Genomic DNA, 19,350 nt, shown 5'->3' with positions numbered 1-19,350 from the left:
CCCAGACTGTAAAGGAACTACTCACAGAGTCAATGATGAGCAAAATTGGAACATGAGGTTTTACCACTCTGAATAATCCGTTCAATCCTGAGCTTTGAAGAACAGGCTTAAATGTAGACATGTATATATGTGGTGTGTATGCATATATATCCATTAAGCATTTTAGCCTTAGTTACAGTAATATCTGACCCACTTCAGTATCTTAGTAGATTTCTGAACAAAATCTGTGCGAGGAAGGAAAACCACTATTACCAAATACCTTTTGAAGAGCCAAACCTAAACAATTTACCTAAGATTATCCAAAAAGTCTTTGACAAGACAATGAAATTTGAACTTTATGTCACTACCTTAATCCCTGTACTGTCCTTGGATAAACATTATAGGTGTGGCTGACCTGGCACTTTTAGCATCACCCTAGACAATGGCTCAACACAGAACTTACTTTAGGGGAGGAAGAAGGTGGAGAAAGGAAACCAGATCTGTGGATTCAGTAATTTTGGAAGGGGTTCACCAGAGAAGTGTAACACCGAAAAGAAAACATCTTTTGATTGAAGAATTAAAAACACAGATAGGTTAATTCCATAATTTTGTATACAGGAATATAAACCATATGTTAATTCTGAAACAACAATAAAGTTGCAAGTGAAACATTAAAACTGAAAGCACAAAAAGGTCAAGAGCTTCAGAGCAGGGAATTCCTATCAACTGATCAGAAGATGTAAAGAAGAAGGCTTACATGAAAAGCCAAAATGCCTCCTATAATGACTAAGCCAGTCCTCAGCTCTTGGTGACTTCCCTGAGACCACAACACCATGCACGTGACAGATCTAAGAACAGTATGTTTGTTGGCAATGTGACAAAATCTGGTCCAAGAGTTCACCTGATTTTGTCACTATAGCAATTAAAATATCACCATAATGCTGAAACAATGAATGACTTCCTCAACCATTTCCATCACGCATTAGCCTTTGTAGGATTGTGGAATATCATAACTGGGAATGGAAGCAGCTCCCAGGGCACCAAAAAAAAACATTCTATTTGTCTCTTAGTGCCACAGTGTGCCCTAAAGTTCACCAGTACTGCTAACCAACAAAAGTTCTACACAGTGAATTACGTCCCAGTATTCTTCACCATTAAAATTACTCAAGACTTTCAACATTCTCCGCAGTTCCTCCATACCCCAGGATACCGCTGTTTCTCTCCTTTCAAAAACTGTCCCCAGTTCTGGAATATTTCTATGGACACACACACACATTGGAAGCACTGTTTCCCCAACACACTAAAGGATCAGTTATCACTTATTTTTTTATTTAAGCTAAACACCGTAGAAATACTTTTGAGAAAATCTGGTTTTGCTAAGCATTTATCACAAGCAGCACCCAGAACTACATCTCCTGGAATGCTGAAAAAAGGCCAAAAACAGTCACTGTTTCAAAGGTTAGTAGCTAAGTAGCTGTATTAAATACCTAACTCCAATGTTTTTTCCCAAATTACGCAGAAGGATTTTTAAATAAGCACAAGTACTACTGTAATGGGGATCATGTAAGCCAAGTAGATTGGATGGAATAATATTAAAGCAATTTAAATACCATTTGATTCTGCTGAATGTCAGTCTAATACCAACCCTAGGACATGCCAACCATTCATCTCAGGTTTCTCATGAGGCAAATTCAAAGGTCTTCTGATACTCTGTCTCAATAAGCACTTATTCACATCAGTAGTCTCGCCGCACTCAGTGGCACCACTGGGTATGCAAATATGCAGTGGCATAAGCAAGAGTCTTAAAGCTCAGACCCACATTTTCAGACCTCTTCTTGAACTCATCTGGAACACAGACCACGAAACACTTCAAAGGACCTCATCCTGCTGGCAGTAGCTTCTACATCGGGCAGAAATCTGTGCAACTGTTTGCCCAGCTCTGCCAGAGCCCAGGTTTATTTGGTGGGGGTGCTGTCCTCCCGGGCTCACAAGAGGCATGTTCCAGGCCACCAACAGAAGCCAAGAGAAAATTCCTGTTGCACAACTGTATAAAGCATTATTAGCAAATTATGCATATAGGTAGGAGAAAGAAAAACACCACTCCAAGACTTGAAATTCATCCATCATAGCATGAAAGCATAATCTCCTTTGCAACACGCCAACCATCTTCTTAATGCTGGGCTGAAGAGTACTACAAAGCCTGGGTGGGCAGCATTGCACCTGGCCATGCCCAGGAGATGTTAGTACCTCCTGAGAAGAAAAAACAGCATACAGAGCCTTAAATCAGAGACTTCTCTCTGAAGGCAACCTGAGGGACCAGGGTTGTGCAATAACCAGATTCTCCCTGGGAAGACTGGAAGTCATCTGCCACAGCTCTACATACAAGGTAAAGATAACTTTCCAGTGCTCTACTGCTGTGTGCTGCTTTTTTTTTTTCTGTTTGCCAGTTTTAAGAATCTTGTATTTTTTGTTTGAAGGTTTGTAAACATGGATTTATATTTGATTTTACCTTCATCATCTGCCTTTGTGTTTTGAGTGATTTCAGATTACTGCACTGACAAGCATGAACTGATACGGTTCCTTGTGGGTTAGACAGATGTTACGACAGGGTTCTGATTCACCTAGGAGGAGTCAAGCATACAAGAACATTGCTTCAGATTTCTGGAGATAGCTGGATACTTCTCCAGCCAGCTGCAGCAGCCTTCCTGGGAGCCGGCAGCTTCTCAAGCTCAAAGCCAGCGCCCCGCAACTAACCAGCCTCGGGAACGCGCCCTGCAACTGCCACTCAAACCCATACCCCAGTTCTGGGTTTCACTCCTCAGGCACACTAAAAATCGAAGTGCCACACATGTGTCTCAGATGTCTGAAAGGACTGAAGCCTAACACTGTTACGCTGTAGTACCCAGATGACAGAATGTATGAAATATAGTTAACCTGTGGAGTCACATCTACACTTTCTTGAAGCAAAGCACCATCTGGTAGAGGAGATTTAGATATAAAAGAACAGAAAACAATAGAAGGTAAGAAAAGAAACAAATCTCCTTCTCATCTAAGTGGGGAAACAGAAAATCTGCCCAGAATAGCATGTGAGAGTGCCGCTAAGAGACACTGTCAAGGAACGGCATCGGTGATAAACCAAAGTCACCGTACATTCAGTTGCCGAAACGAAATGCTTCATTTCACAAACAGAGAAATGTCAGGCAAGACTAAGCGTGATGCTCACCTTGCGCTGCTGTTTCTTCTGTTCTTCAACCAAGCAACCAAGGAAAATTAGGCCCAAATCGGGCTGCACAGAACAAAGCATGATTTGTTCCCACCGCAACTTCACTGAAGTTCTGCAGGTCGACCAACCAAGCAAGTGAAAATCAAAACACCCACTCCATTTGACACATCATTTTCCCAAAGCAGATTACTTTAAACAAATAAGACACAGAGCAATGATTTCCTAAACCAGTACAATTAAGCGAACAACAGGGCTTTCATGAGGATGCATGAACAAAAGGGTATTTTTGTTAACATTATATATTTATTCGTATGCATTCATAGTTATTAGCTCTGATTTTGCAACAGACCGGAAAGCTGATGTGTCATCATACTACACCATAAATTCAGGAAAATGGACACTTTTGAAACACAGTAACTATACTTGTGTTTTAAAGAGCTTATCACATTTCAAAATATTTGCTGGATATTTTAAGCCAGTGAATCTCAGTGCATGAGTTAGGCTTTAGAATTGGTATAAAGTTTTATTGTTAAAATCAATTTACATAAACCAAAATAAATGTTACTAAATTTAAACCATGATGCACAAACCAACTCAAACTGACAGAAACTTAGCACAACCTGAACCTGCTTTAAGCACTCCCCGACCAGCGCTCAGTTACTTCAGCTGGAGTTCGAGAGCACTGTGTGTCAGCACACAGCTGCAGCTACTCTGCTGTAACTACAGTCCCTTGAGGAAAGCAGAGCCAAACCTGTGCTAATCACAGTAACCAGCCCCTGTAGCACATGATTTCTTGTTGTGTGTATGTTTTGCTAAGTTGCTGGGTTGAAGGCTTGTGCTTATCTAACACATGCTTCTCCCCCATGTTTCTCCTCTGTTAGTAACTCATCCCTTCCCTTTCCTGTTGCATCAGGAAGCTGCAAATACAGTGGCTTCTGCAGTGCTGTTATAATTACCACAGCACACTGTAATTCTGAAACGTATGCAAAATAAGTAACAATTACTTCAACGAGGTTTTTGAAGGCATTTAAATGTGGTTCTGTTGGCTTTCTAGAAATCTTCTGACCAACATGCTCCAGCCAAGATCAAAACAATTCCAACACCTTTTCATTAGGACTACAGCTTTATACGCCTTCACAGTGTCCCCTAAATAAGCGCTTTTAAAAACAATCTGAGGCAGAAACAGAGAAAAACATCCCTAAAAACCCGGAAATGGAGCTGTGAAGGGAGAAGCAAACGAGTTCCTATTCTCCACTGACTTCTTTTGTTGTATCCCATCTCACAAAACAAGCAAACATCAATTTTAATGAAAACTTTAGAGATGGAAAAAAAAAACGTTGACTGAAACAGCTATCTTTTCTTGTTAGTTACCAGAAAAAAATGCATGGCAAATTCCCATTACTTTTATTAACTTGATTGCAGTACTGTGCTGCTGTTTTAGGAGCCATCACAAGCTCTTGGGAAAGGATTTTCTCCTCCCTTCCTTCCCCTCTCCACCCCGCCAGTAATCCTAGTTTAAAGGATCTAACCCTTCTGAAATGTGTTAACTCAAGCACTTTTTTTTTCTTTAAACAGTTGGAAGTTTCAGGAAAAAAAAATGAACCCAAAAGAAAACAGCAGATGTTCAAGACCCAGGCTTCCATTTTCCCTTCCACGTGAAGCTTACTGACAAAGATACAAACTTTAAACAATAAAACTTCCAAAGAGATAAAAATACACTATTTACCCTTTTAGAAATACTAAACAAAAACTTTAAATTGCCAAAAACAGATAAGAATTTCATAATCTGTACCATCATGACTGACAAGATAAGATGCTTTTATTTCTTTCATTCACGTTTGTCTTACAAGTATGGAAACCCACTGACTGAGCAGTTTTGCTCTCCTGAGAACAAAGCAGTACTTTACAATCTTGGAGATGCACTTAAAAATCTAAAATAGATAGTGCTTAATATAAGAGCCAAGTCTCCTTAAATGGAGGTAGACTGTACAGATTGAGTACAATTTGAAGGGAAATTGACCTGGTCAGGGCAAGCTGACAAAAGAAAGTAACCAAGTCTTAAAACTCAGAAAGAAACAAAAATAAACTAATCCCATGCATTCAGGTAAGTGCTCCGTAAGGGCACCACAGCCACCTGGTCTCGCTGCTGCTGGGGGGGCTGTGTGCCGTGAGGGGGCCACACCAAGTTCAGTGTGGCTCCCTCTCACACGCAAACACAGGAAACTGAAACGATGAAGTAGGGTTACAGGTGGAGCTTCTCAATACCTTAAACCTACAGATAGAGTGAAAAGCTCAGCTGTATTTTTAGCCTAAGACCGGCCAAGGCTTTCTTCATTTAACCCCCTTCTTGAGCCTCGAACAAAACCCAACCTGTGGCACAGCGCCTGATGTTAACAGAGCTGCACGGAAAGATTAATCAACAGCTTTGCATGTCTGCCCTTAAACAGGCCAAACACCAAATCAGTGTTAAATTCCTCACGTGCAGCTACGCCCAGCTAATCTGCTTGAAAGCAGCAAACTATGTAAATCTACTTACACAGGCAAGATAAATACGACGCTCATCAAAACATAACAAGAAGCACTGTTACCGGGCCAAGCAGCCGGGAGGCCTGACCACAGCGGGCTGTGGCGGGTGGGCCACCGCGGTCACCTCCGTCCCAGCCCTGGGCAGCTGCCGGCTCTGCCTCTGCCAGAAGCCCGAGGGGAGCAGCCTCGTTGCACGGAGCGCTTCCGTCAGATATCTGCGCTAGCTCTATGGATTCAAGGAGCAGATGGCAGGAGAAAGCCTAATTTTCCCATTTACGATAATTTTACAGTGTGTAGAAATATTTACTTCGGAGGAGCGCCTCCCGATTTACATGAGAATACCGAAGGCGGGAGCAGGGATGGAGCCATCAGCTCTCAGCACAGCACGCCGGGGCTGAGCAGGATATTGTGTATCGCGTCGCTTCCTCAGCCTCACGGATGCACACATGTGCGCTCTTTGCATAACTCGCGTAACCTCGTTAGCAAAAATATTAGATTACGCCTACCTTCTTCAGAGAGGATGCGTGGTCACGAGCACTGTGATAGGTTATTATTGCAGATACTCCATGGGTTTTAGCCTTTAACTAGACTTGAGTCTGCGTTTCAAGAAAATCATCAGAGTTGCTACTCATTTTGATCACGCCTAACTTTTAACACAACCTGGCAAGAGGTGCTTTTTTGTTTTATTTATTTTTTAAATATGTCCATTTACCCATAATGCAGGAAACGCTATTGGAAATACAACTTCAGACACCCTATTTTAGTATTCTTACAAGCACCCTTCTTACAAGAAAGGATTAGACACCACCTAATCGCATCTGACCTGAAACTGAGGATGCCGACTGGCTTCTACATGCCTGAGTTACACACTGAAATAGATACAACAGATAGCAAGCGTAATAGTGTAAGCACAGATTCGTTTATAAAACAAAATAGAGTTCTTTGTGAAAACAAAGAGAGAGTATGGGCAAAACTCTGGACCTACTATAGCTAACTAGAGGTTTGCCAGCATTTTAAATGAAGACAGAATTTCACATTACATTACTATGCCTTAAAATAAATCAATAGTATCACAATGACTTTTACCAGCAAATCCCTCGCCTTTTCAACACAGTATTTAGTATTAAACTACCTTAATCTGTTACACAGTCTTAAAAATGTAACAGAAAAATACTGAAAATGAAGTGCTCTTATACCATCATTCCGATATCATGTATGTTACTATACAAACAGAGACACACAAACTGCTCAAAACATTTTAGTTTCATTTTGAAGTTACTTATTTTTTCCCCAGGCTCATATACTAGGCACTGTTAGCAGAGGACATCTAGCTGCTCCTTTTACAGATGATGGCAGGCTACTTTTCCTACAATATCTGGTCTCTTAGACTAAAATACAATTATAACTCTATTGTCTGAATATAGATTGCACAGAGCGCACAAGGAATTAATCTGAACTGTTTCTAGCTATCACGAAAAAAATGAAGAGTTAGGCTCATAACACTCCTCGGTATTGTCTGACATCAGCTCATCCCTGCAGGTGAAGCCTGAGTGAAAGGGAGATTGGAAAGTCAATCTTTAAACGGCCTCAGCCTACATGAATGAAGTTAATGGGAGTTTTCCAGGGACTTCAGCGGAGAAAGGCGCAGGCCCCAGCTCCTTGTGTAGGAAGCGTTTGAGCAGAGAATGGCTACACGCTAACAAAAGAAACCTCTGGTACACAGGGTCTTAAGACCACATAATACCCCCGTGTTCACCTCTTTCCCTGCCTATTGACAGGAAAAACGGGTCTGTTTGTTTTTCCGATTCAGTGTGCCCTTTCAGCCCTCCGAGCCCAAGGAGTGCACGGCGGTGCGAGGAGCCCCGGCTTATCGGCGCGCCGCAGGCCGGCCGCTCGCTCACATCCGCGGGCAGCGGGAGCCTCGCCCCACGCCCACCAAGGCCCCACCGTGCCGGCATTAATGGCCCTTTCAGGGAGAGGATCGAATAAATTGGCTTCATTTACAAAGTATGCAGAAGCGCCAGACAAGATCGTCAGCGTGGGTGTATCCAGGGCATTTATTAAAACCAAACCAAAACCAGCACACACAATAAGCAAGTTTTATTACGTATGGACTTGAACGCTTCAAGTACAAGATACAAAGATAACTCCATACACTGATAGGCAGCATCTGCAGAGCGCCACTGAGATAGCACACGAGCAATTCTTATCAAAAAGATATTTCTCTAAAATGAGGGCGGAGGAAAAAGGAAATAGCAATTTTTGTAAGCTACAACTTAAACTCTAAGAAAACGCAGGAACCGAACTTGCGCTGTCGCGGGGGTTCCCTGCACAGAGCAGCGCACGGAGGGCCCGCAGTCCTGCCGCCCGTTTCAGCGGCTCCACGCGCAGCCGCCTGCGCCCACCTGCGGAGGGGTTTCTCCACCTGGAAAGAAGCCTGCCACGGCGGCATCGGCGCGCGCTGTCACCCACAGATCTCGCCGGCGACCTCTCCTCCATTTGCCCTTTGGGGCACAGCTACGGAGCGCATTTTCCAACCAGCTTAAGGACGCACTTTTTGAAAAATATCGCAGATTCAACGAGAAGTAAGCGTTTCTTACTAAATACGGTCATGTTAATGCCAGCGTTTCTGGTGGGGGATACATGTTAAAAGCGCAGCCGAAGAGCCAGCGACCCAGCAAGGTTGCAGTCTCACTATTTTATTTTCGGCGGCTGAACAAGCAAGCAAGCAAATACCTCTCTCAGTACAGCTCCATAGATGCGAGCGCTCCGAGCTTATCGCAATGATCTGTCTGCCCAGAAAATGTCACAGGATTTCCCTTGTGTACTTCAAGGGGGAGAGAAGGGGAAAGTCTGAGGCTGGGCTGCGCCAGAGGGTTCCCGGAGGCACGTCCCAGCGAACGAGCGAGCCCCGAGCCTTTTGGCCATTTCACGCGAGGCGAAAAAAAAAAACACACCGGGCCCCAAGTTTCGCTTTGCAGCCCGGGTTGCGACACCGGGCAGGGCTTTTTTAACTTGTTGCCGAGCTCGGCGGGGCCGGCAGCCGCCCGGCCCTGGGCGCCCCGCCGCCCGCAGCGCCCGGCCCGGCCCCGCCGCTAAGGTCACCCGGCGGAGGCCGCCCGGGCACTCGGCAAGGTCACGGCGCCGTTTTTAAGAGGAGACTTGGGGGGGGGGGGGGGTGGAGGGAAGGGGGGAGGTGGTGTCTTTTTTGCGAATCCCGGCTCTGCAGAAGCGACCGGCGGGGCTGCAAGTTGCAGCCGAAGGCGAGTCGCCACCCCCTCCCCGCTCCCCAGGACGGAGGAAAAAAAAAAAAAAAAAAAAGCAAGAAAAAAAAAAAAAAAAGCGGGGGTGGGGGGCCCACGGAACCCCGCCGCCCTTACCTGCTTCCTATACGGCGTCCGGCTGCCGCCCGCCGCGCTGCTGTTGCCGCTGGGGAAGATCATCGCCCCGCCTGATCCCCAGCTCCCCCCCGGGATGGGGAGCAACTTTGGCGGCCGCCGGGCTGCGGCGCGGCGGGGCTGCAGGGCGCCCCCCGCCTCCGTGCCTCCCCGCCGGCTGCGGCGCGACCCCCCCGGCCCCCCGCGCGGCTTCGCTCCGCTCCGCGCCGACCCTAGCCCTCCGCGGCCGCCCAGCCTGCCATCAACGGGCGCCCATTGACCGCCGGCGGCTTCCCCGGCCCGGCCGATCCCACCTCCCGCCGGCCTCAACCACCGCCCAGGAGGAGGGAGCGAGCGAGCGAGCGAGCGAGGGCCGAGCCGCAGAGCGGGGAAGCGCGGAGCGGGCACGGCGCCCGGCGACCGCCCCCGGGGCCTTGCGCGGGCGGCGGCGGCAGCGGCGGCGGCGCGGCCGCGGGGCGGCGCGGAGCGGGGCGAAGGGCGCGCCCCCGCGGCGCGGAATGGTTGCGCCTTGGGGGGGGGGGGGGGGGGGGGGGGCGCGGCGGGCCCGCGGCGGAATGCGCGGCACGCGGGGACGGGCGCAAGTTGCGCCCGTCCCCGCGTGCCGCGCATTCCGCCGCGGGCCCGCCGCTGACTTTCACCTCCCGAACGGTGCCCGTGTGTGTTCCCCCCACCCCCCCAGCGCACCCACCCCCGCCGCGGGTGTGTGCAGGGGGATGGATTGTGCCGAGCGCGTTAGAAAGGGGAGTTTGGAAGGGAGAAGTTTTGCTGTGGGAAGGGAAGGGAAGGGAAGGGAAGGGAAGGGAAGGGAAGGGAAGGGAAGGGAAGGGAAGGGAAGGGAAGGGAATGGAAGGGAAGGGAAGGGAAGGGAAGGGAAGGGAAGGGAAGGGAAGGGAAGGGAAGGGAAGGCTGTCTGGGGGAACTGGTCAAGGCCTTCGTGGAGGCTGCTTTGGAAGCACAGAAGGCTTGGTGTTGTCTGCACAGAATTCGGGCCTAGGACACGTTGCATAATAACAGCTATTGGGCAACAAGGCCGGGAGACAGAAAGAGACGCGCTGAGAGAAAAGATTTCCAGGTCCACTTGCTCTTACTCTGCCCTGTTTACATCGCGTTCCTCAGCGGTGCCGGCGCTCTAGCTTTGAAGAAGCCCACAATTACAGTGCTGTCAAGCCGCTGAGCTCCTGATTGGCGACACTGCCAAAGACCTTCTGGTGCAGACATGCATCACCAAGCACCTTTTGGTTCTTCTTCCTCTTTCTGGTAGTAAGGTGGCCCTAATCTCACACACAATTACAATGAAAACAGCTGGGAAGAAACAACAACTTGCCAGGTAGCTGATTCCTCACAGGTCGAGCAGCATCATGCGATTGTTTGACGCCATCATCTTCTGTTACTCTTCATGAGAAATAATCACCAAATATTTTGGCATCCTGATATACTGCCACCACCCCTTTGAGTTCATTTGAGCACTGCAGCACAAGAAAGCAGTGCCACTTGGCAGAGCTACGTTCTGCATAACTTCCCTTTTCCTCCTCTCCAAGCCCTGCAGTGGGTCTCCTTGGGCCCAGCCCCAATTCCATCACACGCCTGAGGGCTGCCAGTACCAAAAGCACCTGACACAAGTGGCAATCGCTGCTCTCGAAAAATGTTTGATGGAGTGGGTTTTCACCGGCAGACTGTGTGCCAGGTCAGGTACTGTCTCTCTGTGCCACTCTTCCTGCGGGATCACGCACCACTTGCATTCCCCCCTGCTGCCACAGAGCTAGCACTCGGAGAAGCTGAAACTAGGATAAAGTCATATCCCCCGCTCTGGTTGAGGTGTAGCTTCATGCACACTGTACATCAATAGTGGTGGCTACACTCCCCGAAAAGGCACCGGTTGGGCAATTTATTCTGGGTGAAACCTTTTTTTTTTTTTTTTTTCCCCTCTGATCAGATTAGTTTTCCTCAGATTGTTTCCTTTGTCTGGTTCAGTATGTGGCTGTGCTACAGCTTGTGCGTAATGGAGGAGGTAGCACGGGAGCAAGGATAAGCAGGCACAAGAGGGTGGATATGACTGCTTGTTTTGGCAGCAGCATCAGATTATATGGGCTTAATCTGTTCGTGTACCTGTGGCTTAATTTGATAGAAATGTAGCTGTGTGCTCATGCTTGCCCTGGGTGTAGTGCAGTAGGTGAGCTGCGCACCAGTCTTACTTGTTACAGACCCATGGTCACAGATGGCACCATGGGTCTGTAATCAGCTTCGGTGGCAAAACACCGTCTTAAAACAGTATAAACTGAACAGTGAAAGGCTACTTCTGCTCCAAACCGTGCTCCCAAATGAAGAATAAAAGCGGTATTATTCTGCACAGCATTCTGGTTAACAAAGGGGTGACAAAGCTTCAATCTGCTACACCTCCACCAGGTCTTTGTTAGCTGGGGATGCGCGGAATGGCCACACCTTTCCATCTCAGGGAAAAACCTTTTCAAAAAACATCAGTCATCCCCTGCTTCCTCCCCTCTCCTCTTCCTGTCCCACCCCCGGGCCAGCAGAAAGGATGCACACAATGTGTGCTATATTGGGCCTATTCGGAAGCACCGGGAACAAGCTCAAGAACAACCCAATGCAGTGGCTGAAATTCCTGCCCTGCTCTGCTGCCACACCGACCCACACCATTTGTGAGTCCAACAGGGATTTCCCTCAGCTGGGTTCAGTATGTGACACATCTCACTCACTTACCCTTGCTCTTTTCTAACACACCATAAAAACATGTAACAGCAAATAATTCTGTAAACATCTATTAGATCACCATCAAGTGATACCTGCTTGTTTGTTTTTGTTATAGGAAAATACATTATAGAATTTTCTGGGAAGAAAACCTTGGTGTCCTAGCCTATGTGCTAATCTACCTATCAATGTTTTCTGCTGTTCTGACGCAGGGCCTGAGCAATGTGTCCCTGCTCTTGTCTTAAATGGGGAACCAGGTGCCTCCCGCTACCTCCTCAGAGGTTATCAAGAAGACAGAGCCAGGCCCTTTGCAGCAGAGCATGGCTGGAGGAAAAGGGACAGCAGGCTTAATAAATTGCAACAACTGGACACAAGGAGGGTCAGGCACTGCCCAGAGAGGTTGTGCAGTCTGCAACCTTGAACATTTTCAAGATCAGACTGTGTCCAGCCCTAAGCTACCTGATCTGATCTCTTCGCTGATGCCGCTTTGAGCATCGGCTGGACGAGAGCACTCCCAAGGTCCCTTCCAACCTGAACCTCTGCTCACCTGAAAAAGCTGCTTTGATCTTTCCCAGAACACAGGCAAAATGATTTCTGTGTAAATCCCTGCACTTCAGATTAAGTTGACAAGGTTCTAAATAATTCCCTGGACTTTTCAGTAGATATGATACATCAATTCAAGACACTGATAACTAGTTCCCCTATGCATTTTCTGGGATGCAAGCATGCCTTGTAGGCAAAGACTTTTAGTTTTACAGGCTTAGCAGTTCCAAAATTGAAACAGACTTGCAGGTAGGCAGGCATCTTGCTGGTTACAGTTATAAAGGAGCAACTCTTTTTGTTCCTGCGGGAAAAGGTGACCATGGGGGCTAAGAATATCCATGTTAATTGTCTGTACAAATTATGTTCAGAGCTTCTTTAAATAACCCAGACTTGCTTATTTAGAAATAAGGAAAACTTGCCAAGCAGATCCGGTGCGTTTTTGATCTAAAACGTTGTGATTACGTGATTTTATGTACAGTCAGAAATGTAGGTTTGCAGAGAGACTCGGTAAATACAGGAAGATTTCTCTGAAAACCTGAAGACAACTGGAAGTCCTCAAGGATCTTTCAAGTAACATTTGTCAGTCTTAACAAACAGGAGGCTGGTAAAACTAACCCATTGCTTTAAAAACAGTTCTACACACTTAAACTGCTACTTTTTCATTTCTGTTCTAAATCAATCCATGGCTTCCCTTAATTATCTCAACCTTCAGCTGAAGCAGTTAGCTCCCCATAGGGCATTCAGTGCCTCTGCAGGACAGATGGTTCCTCAGGCTTGGATCTGCTTTAAAAAAGGAAACTTTATTCTGTTGCAAAACCCTCGGAGTCCAGATTGGATGTCCTGAGCTTCCTCATAACCACACTCTCATGCCAGGACAAGCGAGGCTGGCCATGTGAGGACCTCCTGAAGCCCCATCGGTGGTGAGGCGATTGTGGGCACCTTACTTCTCCACGTGGACAGCATCTGAAAGGCCTACGAGCTTTCCACCACAATGCTCATTTGGTTGAGGATCCACTCTCTCATCACACCCTGTCATATGTAAAAAGATACGAAACAGAGTAGGCTGGAGGCTGAGCTGCAGAAATGTAAAAATACATTCGAATACCCTATGCAAGCTAAGGAAACAGTATGCAGGGCTGAACTTTGAGAGATATTAAGCATTTCCTGAAATGTGTTAATAGTGGGGTAGGGGAAGCTGAGTATCATATAGAAGCAGATTTTTAATTTTAGCATTAAATTCATCTATTCAGAACTGAGACGAAGAAAAGCATTTATAATAGCTGAAGGAACAAGGTAAACTTCATTACATGGGAAGCTACTTTACAGATAATCTCCTCATTGTTTTTGTTGTTATTTAAATATCCCAAGTATGCAGGAACAACAACAACAACAAAATCGGTATCTTCCTAAATGAAGAAGAGAAGAAAGGGTCAGTAGAAATGGGACACACTAGAGCCATGAACACGCAAAGTTGTGGTGTTTTTTGTTGTGTTTTTTTTGTAGAAAAAGAAAATTATTAAGAAACAATGGCTTCTGCAGAAGCATATGATCTACTAAGAACCAGGTACTGCACACACAATGAGAAGCTATTGTCTAAGAACGCCATCTTAAAAATAATCACAGGAGTATATTCGACAATAAGAAAAGAATCTCCATGACAATCAGAACTGAAAGGGGAAGACAGATCATCTTTCCCAGCTGTACCGGTTCAAATATTGGTAACAAGATACCAAATTATTTATATTCCGGATTAGAACGTATAAAAGTAAATGCTATTTTAGCACTGTACAATATACCAGCTCAGAGTCACTATCACAGATTTCTGTTGAAAACTCGTGATTAGCACCAATCAGCTCATTCTCTCTGGGAATCCTCCCACCTATGTCTTTAATTTTCCCATCACCGCTGTGGTTTTTGTATTGTTTTTTTTCCCTTAAATCCAACACCTTCCTGTGAAACAAAGACCAGCTCTCTACTCCATTTAGCGCACACCGAATGCCTCTGCTTTGGCCACTGGGTTGTGCTCCCTTGGCATGCTCAGACTCCTCCTATTCATTTTAGCTTGCACTTCATTCCTTCCATGCTTCCTTAAATGTTCCTGGACGGACACTTCATAAATTGCACAATTACAAGTAATTGTTGTCATTTCTTCAATGATTACTGGTGTTAAGAACATGAACATAGAGAGCAACACGATCTATTGTTTAATGCCATGCCAGCATTTTACATTATGGCATGCATTATTTATTCTTTGAAAGCTATGACAAGATGCTACTTTATAGAAGTTATTTCCACTGTCAAACAAACACCCCCTTCCTAATATATCCTGTATATTCTGGGAAGCACAAGTACAAAAGAGAATTACTGTAAAGAATTATTATACAACGGGAATTTAAGGAAGCTGTTCATAATTGGTAATTGAAACACAGGACAAAATCCAATCTTGATTTGTGGAATTAACTAAAATGACTCCAAAAGATCTGAATTCTCTCTTTAGCTTGACAACACTGCCAAACACTTGTTTGAAACTATAAAGCAAACAAAGTCTGTAAACAGTTGCCAGATTTATTACAGGACAAAAAAATGAAGTCTGAAATGATGAAGTATATTGCGTGGGGTTTTTTTTTGTTTGTTTTTGTGTTTTTTTTTTCTACTTTGTTATTAACAGTGTAGGAAGTTGTTCATCATTACATTACAACATTTATGCTTTATGTGAAACTAAAAAGAGCTCTCTGTTTTGACATATTTCTTTGACTTTTTTTCCATTTTGAATAGAGTAAATTTATGGACCGGCAGGAGAAGAAAGTGAAAAATATCTGCTAGATATTTTCTACAAACAATCAATGAATTTATGTGACTGTCTATTGTATTTTATTTTTTCATATTTACGTTTTTAATACAAATATTAACAAAGGATGATGAAAAATCTGGAAATGCACAAATATTTTTTCTAAAACTTCAGAATTATTTTGGTTCTAAAGCAGAGTTGTATTTTATATTTGCTGGTTTTCCAATAGAAAAGAGGCTCTTTCTATCCACAATTCATTCGGTTTTGGTGTATGATATTTTTCTGGATAAAAATTTTCAGTATGTGGACCAGATTTACATGGTTATCTTTTAAACTTTTTATTAGAATCTTAGAAGTAATGAAAGAAACTAGAAGTCTCCTGCAATTAAAATATGTTTAAGGCTGAGAACAGTTAATGACAGTGAAAAGATAAATCACTAGACAGTAGCTAGAGTGGAAGGTCTGACCGAAAATCAGCCAGACATCAATTTTATTCCTTTGTGTGTCATTGTCTTGGTATCTAAGTGCATGAAACAGCTTCAGATTTGTCAGTGCTCTGCACTTATGGGGGAGAAAACAAAAAAAATAAGTAGGACCCTTACTTGTTCTTTCCATATCTATAAAATGGGACATATACTTTAAACCCTTGAATGAAACATGCGCTCTAGGCATTATGAACAGATTTGGTAATAAAAAATGAGAAGCAGTCTGTAATCACAGTACACTTTATACCTGAAATGGGTCATCATGGAAAAAAGCAGAGAAAGTCACTTACAATATGATATGCCAAAAAGGATGGAGTTAATGTCACTAGCGCAAAGCCAGGCTTGTGCATTTAAGCCACATACTTGAAGAAAACATGAGGAAAAACCTAACCAAACCCCGTTCTGCAAACCTCTGCTGCAGACAGCAGTCGTCTTCTCCACACTGGCAAGAGAGACAAGCCAGGCTGGAGATTTTGTATAGTAGGTGTATACATGTTGATATCTTGGAACAAAAACACAAAACACCTCTCTTTCCAAACAATGATACTGTCCTAAGATGACTCTTCTTGCTATTTTTTTCTTTCCCTAGAACGAAGCACTGCTGTATTTGTTTGACAAATACTGCTGGTCAAGTGAAGAACTGGCAGCCGCACCTACTGACAAGCACTGTGCAAATTTTTTCTGTCCTCACACACTTCCTTGTCAATTAACCTCATTTCTGACCTGCAAATGTCTTTACAGCGCTCAGACTCCCCTGAGCACACTGACAGCACGGCACTGGTTCTGTGGGGTTGGTTTATTTCGTCTCACTGGGAGGGTGAGAAACTAATTTCCATATAGGTTTCAAGGCAGCGTATCAATTTTATCTGTTTCAAAATTATAGCCTTTACCCTGAGAGTTTGTTTTATAATCACATATAAACAGAAAGACATTAGTTTATAATACACAATCTGATTACAATGACCTAATTTAGAGTAAGAAGGAAAGAAACAAGATCATGTGGCAGGAGTCGAGCAAATATTCAGCTGAGTCTGAATCTTATCTCTTTTTCAGTATCTTTAAAATAAAAGTATCTACATAACCTTGATAGAACTGTTCCTGAAGTACCTGCTGTAGCTTACATCTCTGACAGACATTACAGTTTTTAGTTGTCCAAAGAAGCTGTAAACTGACTGGGGGGGCTGGACCAGATGCCCTCCAGAGGTCCCTTCCAACCTCAACCTTCCTGTGATTGTGGGGGTCTGAAACTGCTTTTTTTCCCCTCTAAAAACACACACTCTCCCTCTCTGAGGCTTGAAATTGCATACTTGTTATGTTCGCATCAGCTACACAACACCATGTAACACCGAACAAAATGATCAGCAGGTACATTCAGAGTAAGAAAATTCTCCCTCCCATGTATATTCAGCGCTCATAATGTCATCCACCTGGTGGTCATGACAGTAAAAATCTCCACTAGCACGATGTTTGGCATCTGCTGTGGAAAGTTCCTCACACCCTGTGCTTCTTTGCAATTTTGCAGAGACCACTCTCTGGGATGAAAGAGCAAGAGCTTGCTCTCTGCTAATGCAGCCCTTCCTCCTGTGCTGCTGCTGTGAAGGTGTGAGATGTGGCTGGTGCATCACAAACACCTGAAAGCAGCAGCAGGACACCAAAGCCATTATCTAACATATCTAACACACCATACAGCCATCGGCTGCGATCAGGTTTTGTTATTTTTGCCACCACCACTCTGAGCTAAGCTAGCAACAGACTTTAGAGCCAAGTCTGTCTTTACCTTCCAGGCCATGAAGTAAATGCCTCTTCACATGCATTTTTAAAGCACGAATCACTGCCCTCAAGGATTTGACTTTATTCCGAGATGCATTTCACACAGCAGTCCCCCAAGTAAGAATCTTGTTTCCCATTTGTGTTCAGTACTTGTAGCATTCACCATTAGCACCATCATTTCAGTTCCTGTAATTTTAAATGCAGAGACAATCTGAATATTTATGCACAGTAATCAGTAAATTAATCAAGATGGCTGGGACAATTTATTGCAGGGAGTAATTCACAGAGTTACTGAACTAATTGTTCTATACTACGTGTCAGGGGCTGGCAGCAGCACAAATCACGGTGGGAAAATTATTTCATTGCATCATAATTAAATTGTATATTTATTTAGGTAAATAGATTCTTAAAGCTGTTTCCAACACATTCTCGCAATTTGGATTCAAACTATCCATCAGATGCCTCACAACTTTATTTCACATGCCTGTTTGCCAGTACTCATGGACATAAATCAAAGATAAAACAGAATGAAGGCCTGGCCTGGTCAGCAGGAGCTTCACCAGCAGGTCCCAGGTTTCACCCAGACTGAAGCATTTACACTGTGCTTTTGTGAACTACTCACAGCACGTAATCCTTCAGGGATGCTGAAAAGGAGGAAATCTTCTGCTCCTTTTCCCCTTCCTGCTCCGAGATCATGGTTTCAAACTCTTTGTCTGATCCTTTGGCTCCTTGCTTGATGGGTTCAACCTAAGTAACCCAACAGAAATCTTTCCTCTTTTTGTTCTGCCGTGACAGGGAGCTGAGCTGGGGCCCGAGGTGTCTGGCAGGACCATCACAAGTGAAGTGGCAGGAGGGCACAGCCAGGAGAAGGCACTGTGGGGAAGGTGTGTGTGTCCCTCTGGGGGCAGGCGCTGCTGGCTGGGTGGCTTCCCTCCAGCCATGGCTACCTCACGGCGTTCTACTTGGAACATTTTTCACTAGCAACCAGTTTTTTAACCACGCATTTCCAGTCAGATTCTGAAAATGAGGTTACTGCAGCAACCAGACCCCAGCCATGTTGCATGGATGGGCTGCAAAAGAGTGGGGGTGAGTGAGTCTGGATAGCACAGGAATTAGGCTGAACTTTCGCCCCCCCGTTTCAACAGTCTTTGAAGTTCTTCGCTGCCTTGGCAGCTCCTTCCTCTATCTTGCCATTACAGCTTCTGTCGGAGGCTCTGCATAGCCAGGACTTTCTCAGTTCTGGGATCTTCAAAAAAGAATTTTGCACTAAGCTCCCCAGGGACAGGATCTTCACAGCGTTTCCGTGCTTGCAGTACAACTTGCTGCGCCCGTGGAATTCAGGGGTGGAAAACTCCCAGCAGAATTTGCTGAGCAGGGCTCTAAGACAAAAAAGATTTCAGCAAATGGCTCCAGCAACCTTCTAGGACTACCTTACTAGGAGGAAATGGATGCTATTCTAGCGAGAAGCAGATCTGGTTAGTTTCTCCATGGTATTTTACCATGAATCAACGTGAAAATGTGCCCTTGCATGTACATTGGAGGTTTTGTTACCTACACATCAAACCACCAAATAAACAACTTCCTACTTTAGGACCTGATCCAGGTGCTCCCTGATGTAATCCGTAGTTACATGAATAAAGACCACTGGGTAATATCACAACACTGCTTCCAGCCCTAAGAGACACAGTTACTCCTCATATTTCTAAACAATATTGAAAAGTTTCCTACGCGCGTATTTGTTTGCATAATTATACATTGAGCTTTGCTGCATTTTCACAGTTATCTGCCAGATCCATTATTTAACTCGATTGGCCAAAACCTAGTCCAAAATACCATCCAAATGTATTGGTAAAGCACAGACAAAATGATGTTTGGACAAACAGATGGATTTTCGATACGTGCAGATAACATTACTGCAGAACACAGGCGTAT

The 19,350-nt window shown here is 44.8% G+C and overlaps 1 protein-coding gene across 14 annotated transcripts in view; it reads right to left on the bottom strand.

Annotated features, from left to right (window-relative positions):
• Positions 1–19,350, bottom strand: part of RBMS1 (RNA binding motif single stranded interacting protein 1) — a 154,893-nt gene that overhangs the window by 84,151 nt on the left and 51,392 nt on the right. For 2 of the 14 annotated variants that reach the window (XM_040561737.1, XM_040561738.1), the window contains exon 1: positions 9,109–9,432. The exons of 9 other annotated variants lie outside the window; for them this stretch is intronic. In XM_040561737.1, coding sequence (XP_040417671.1) covers positions 9,109–9,171 — 63 coding nt within the window. In that variant the 5' untranslated portion in view covers positions 9,172–9,432. Of the gene's footprint in view, positions 1–8,464; positions 8,618–9,108; positions 9,438–19,350 lie in introns of those variants that run through there. 3 more of the 14 variants (XR_005821095.1, XM_040561742.1, XM_040561744.1) reach the window with 3 other exon arrangements.

This window comes from Cygnus olor, chromosome 6, assembly GCF_009769625.2.
Source record: "Cygnus olor isolate bCygOlo1 chromosome 6, bCygOlo1.pri.v2, whole genome shotgun sequence".
Lineage (NCBI taxonomy): Eukaryota > Metazoa > Chordata > Aves > Anseriformes > Anatidae > Cygnus > Cygnus olor.
The sequence above is the reverse complement of the archived record's forward strand: the minus strand, read 5'-3'. Positions and strand labels throughout refer to the sequence as shown.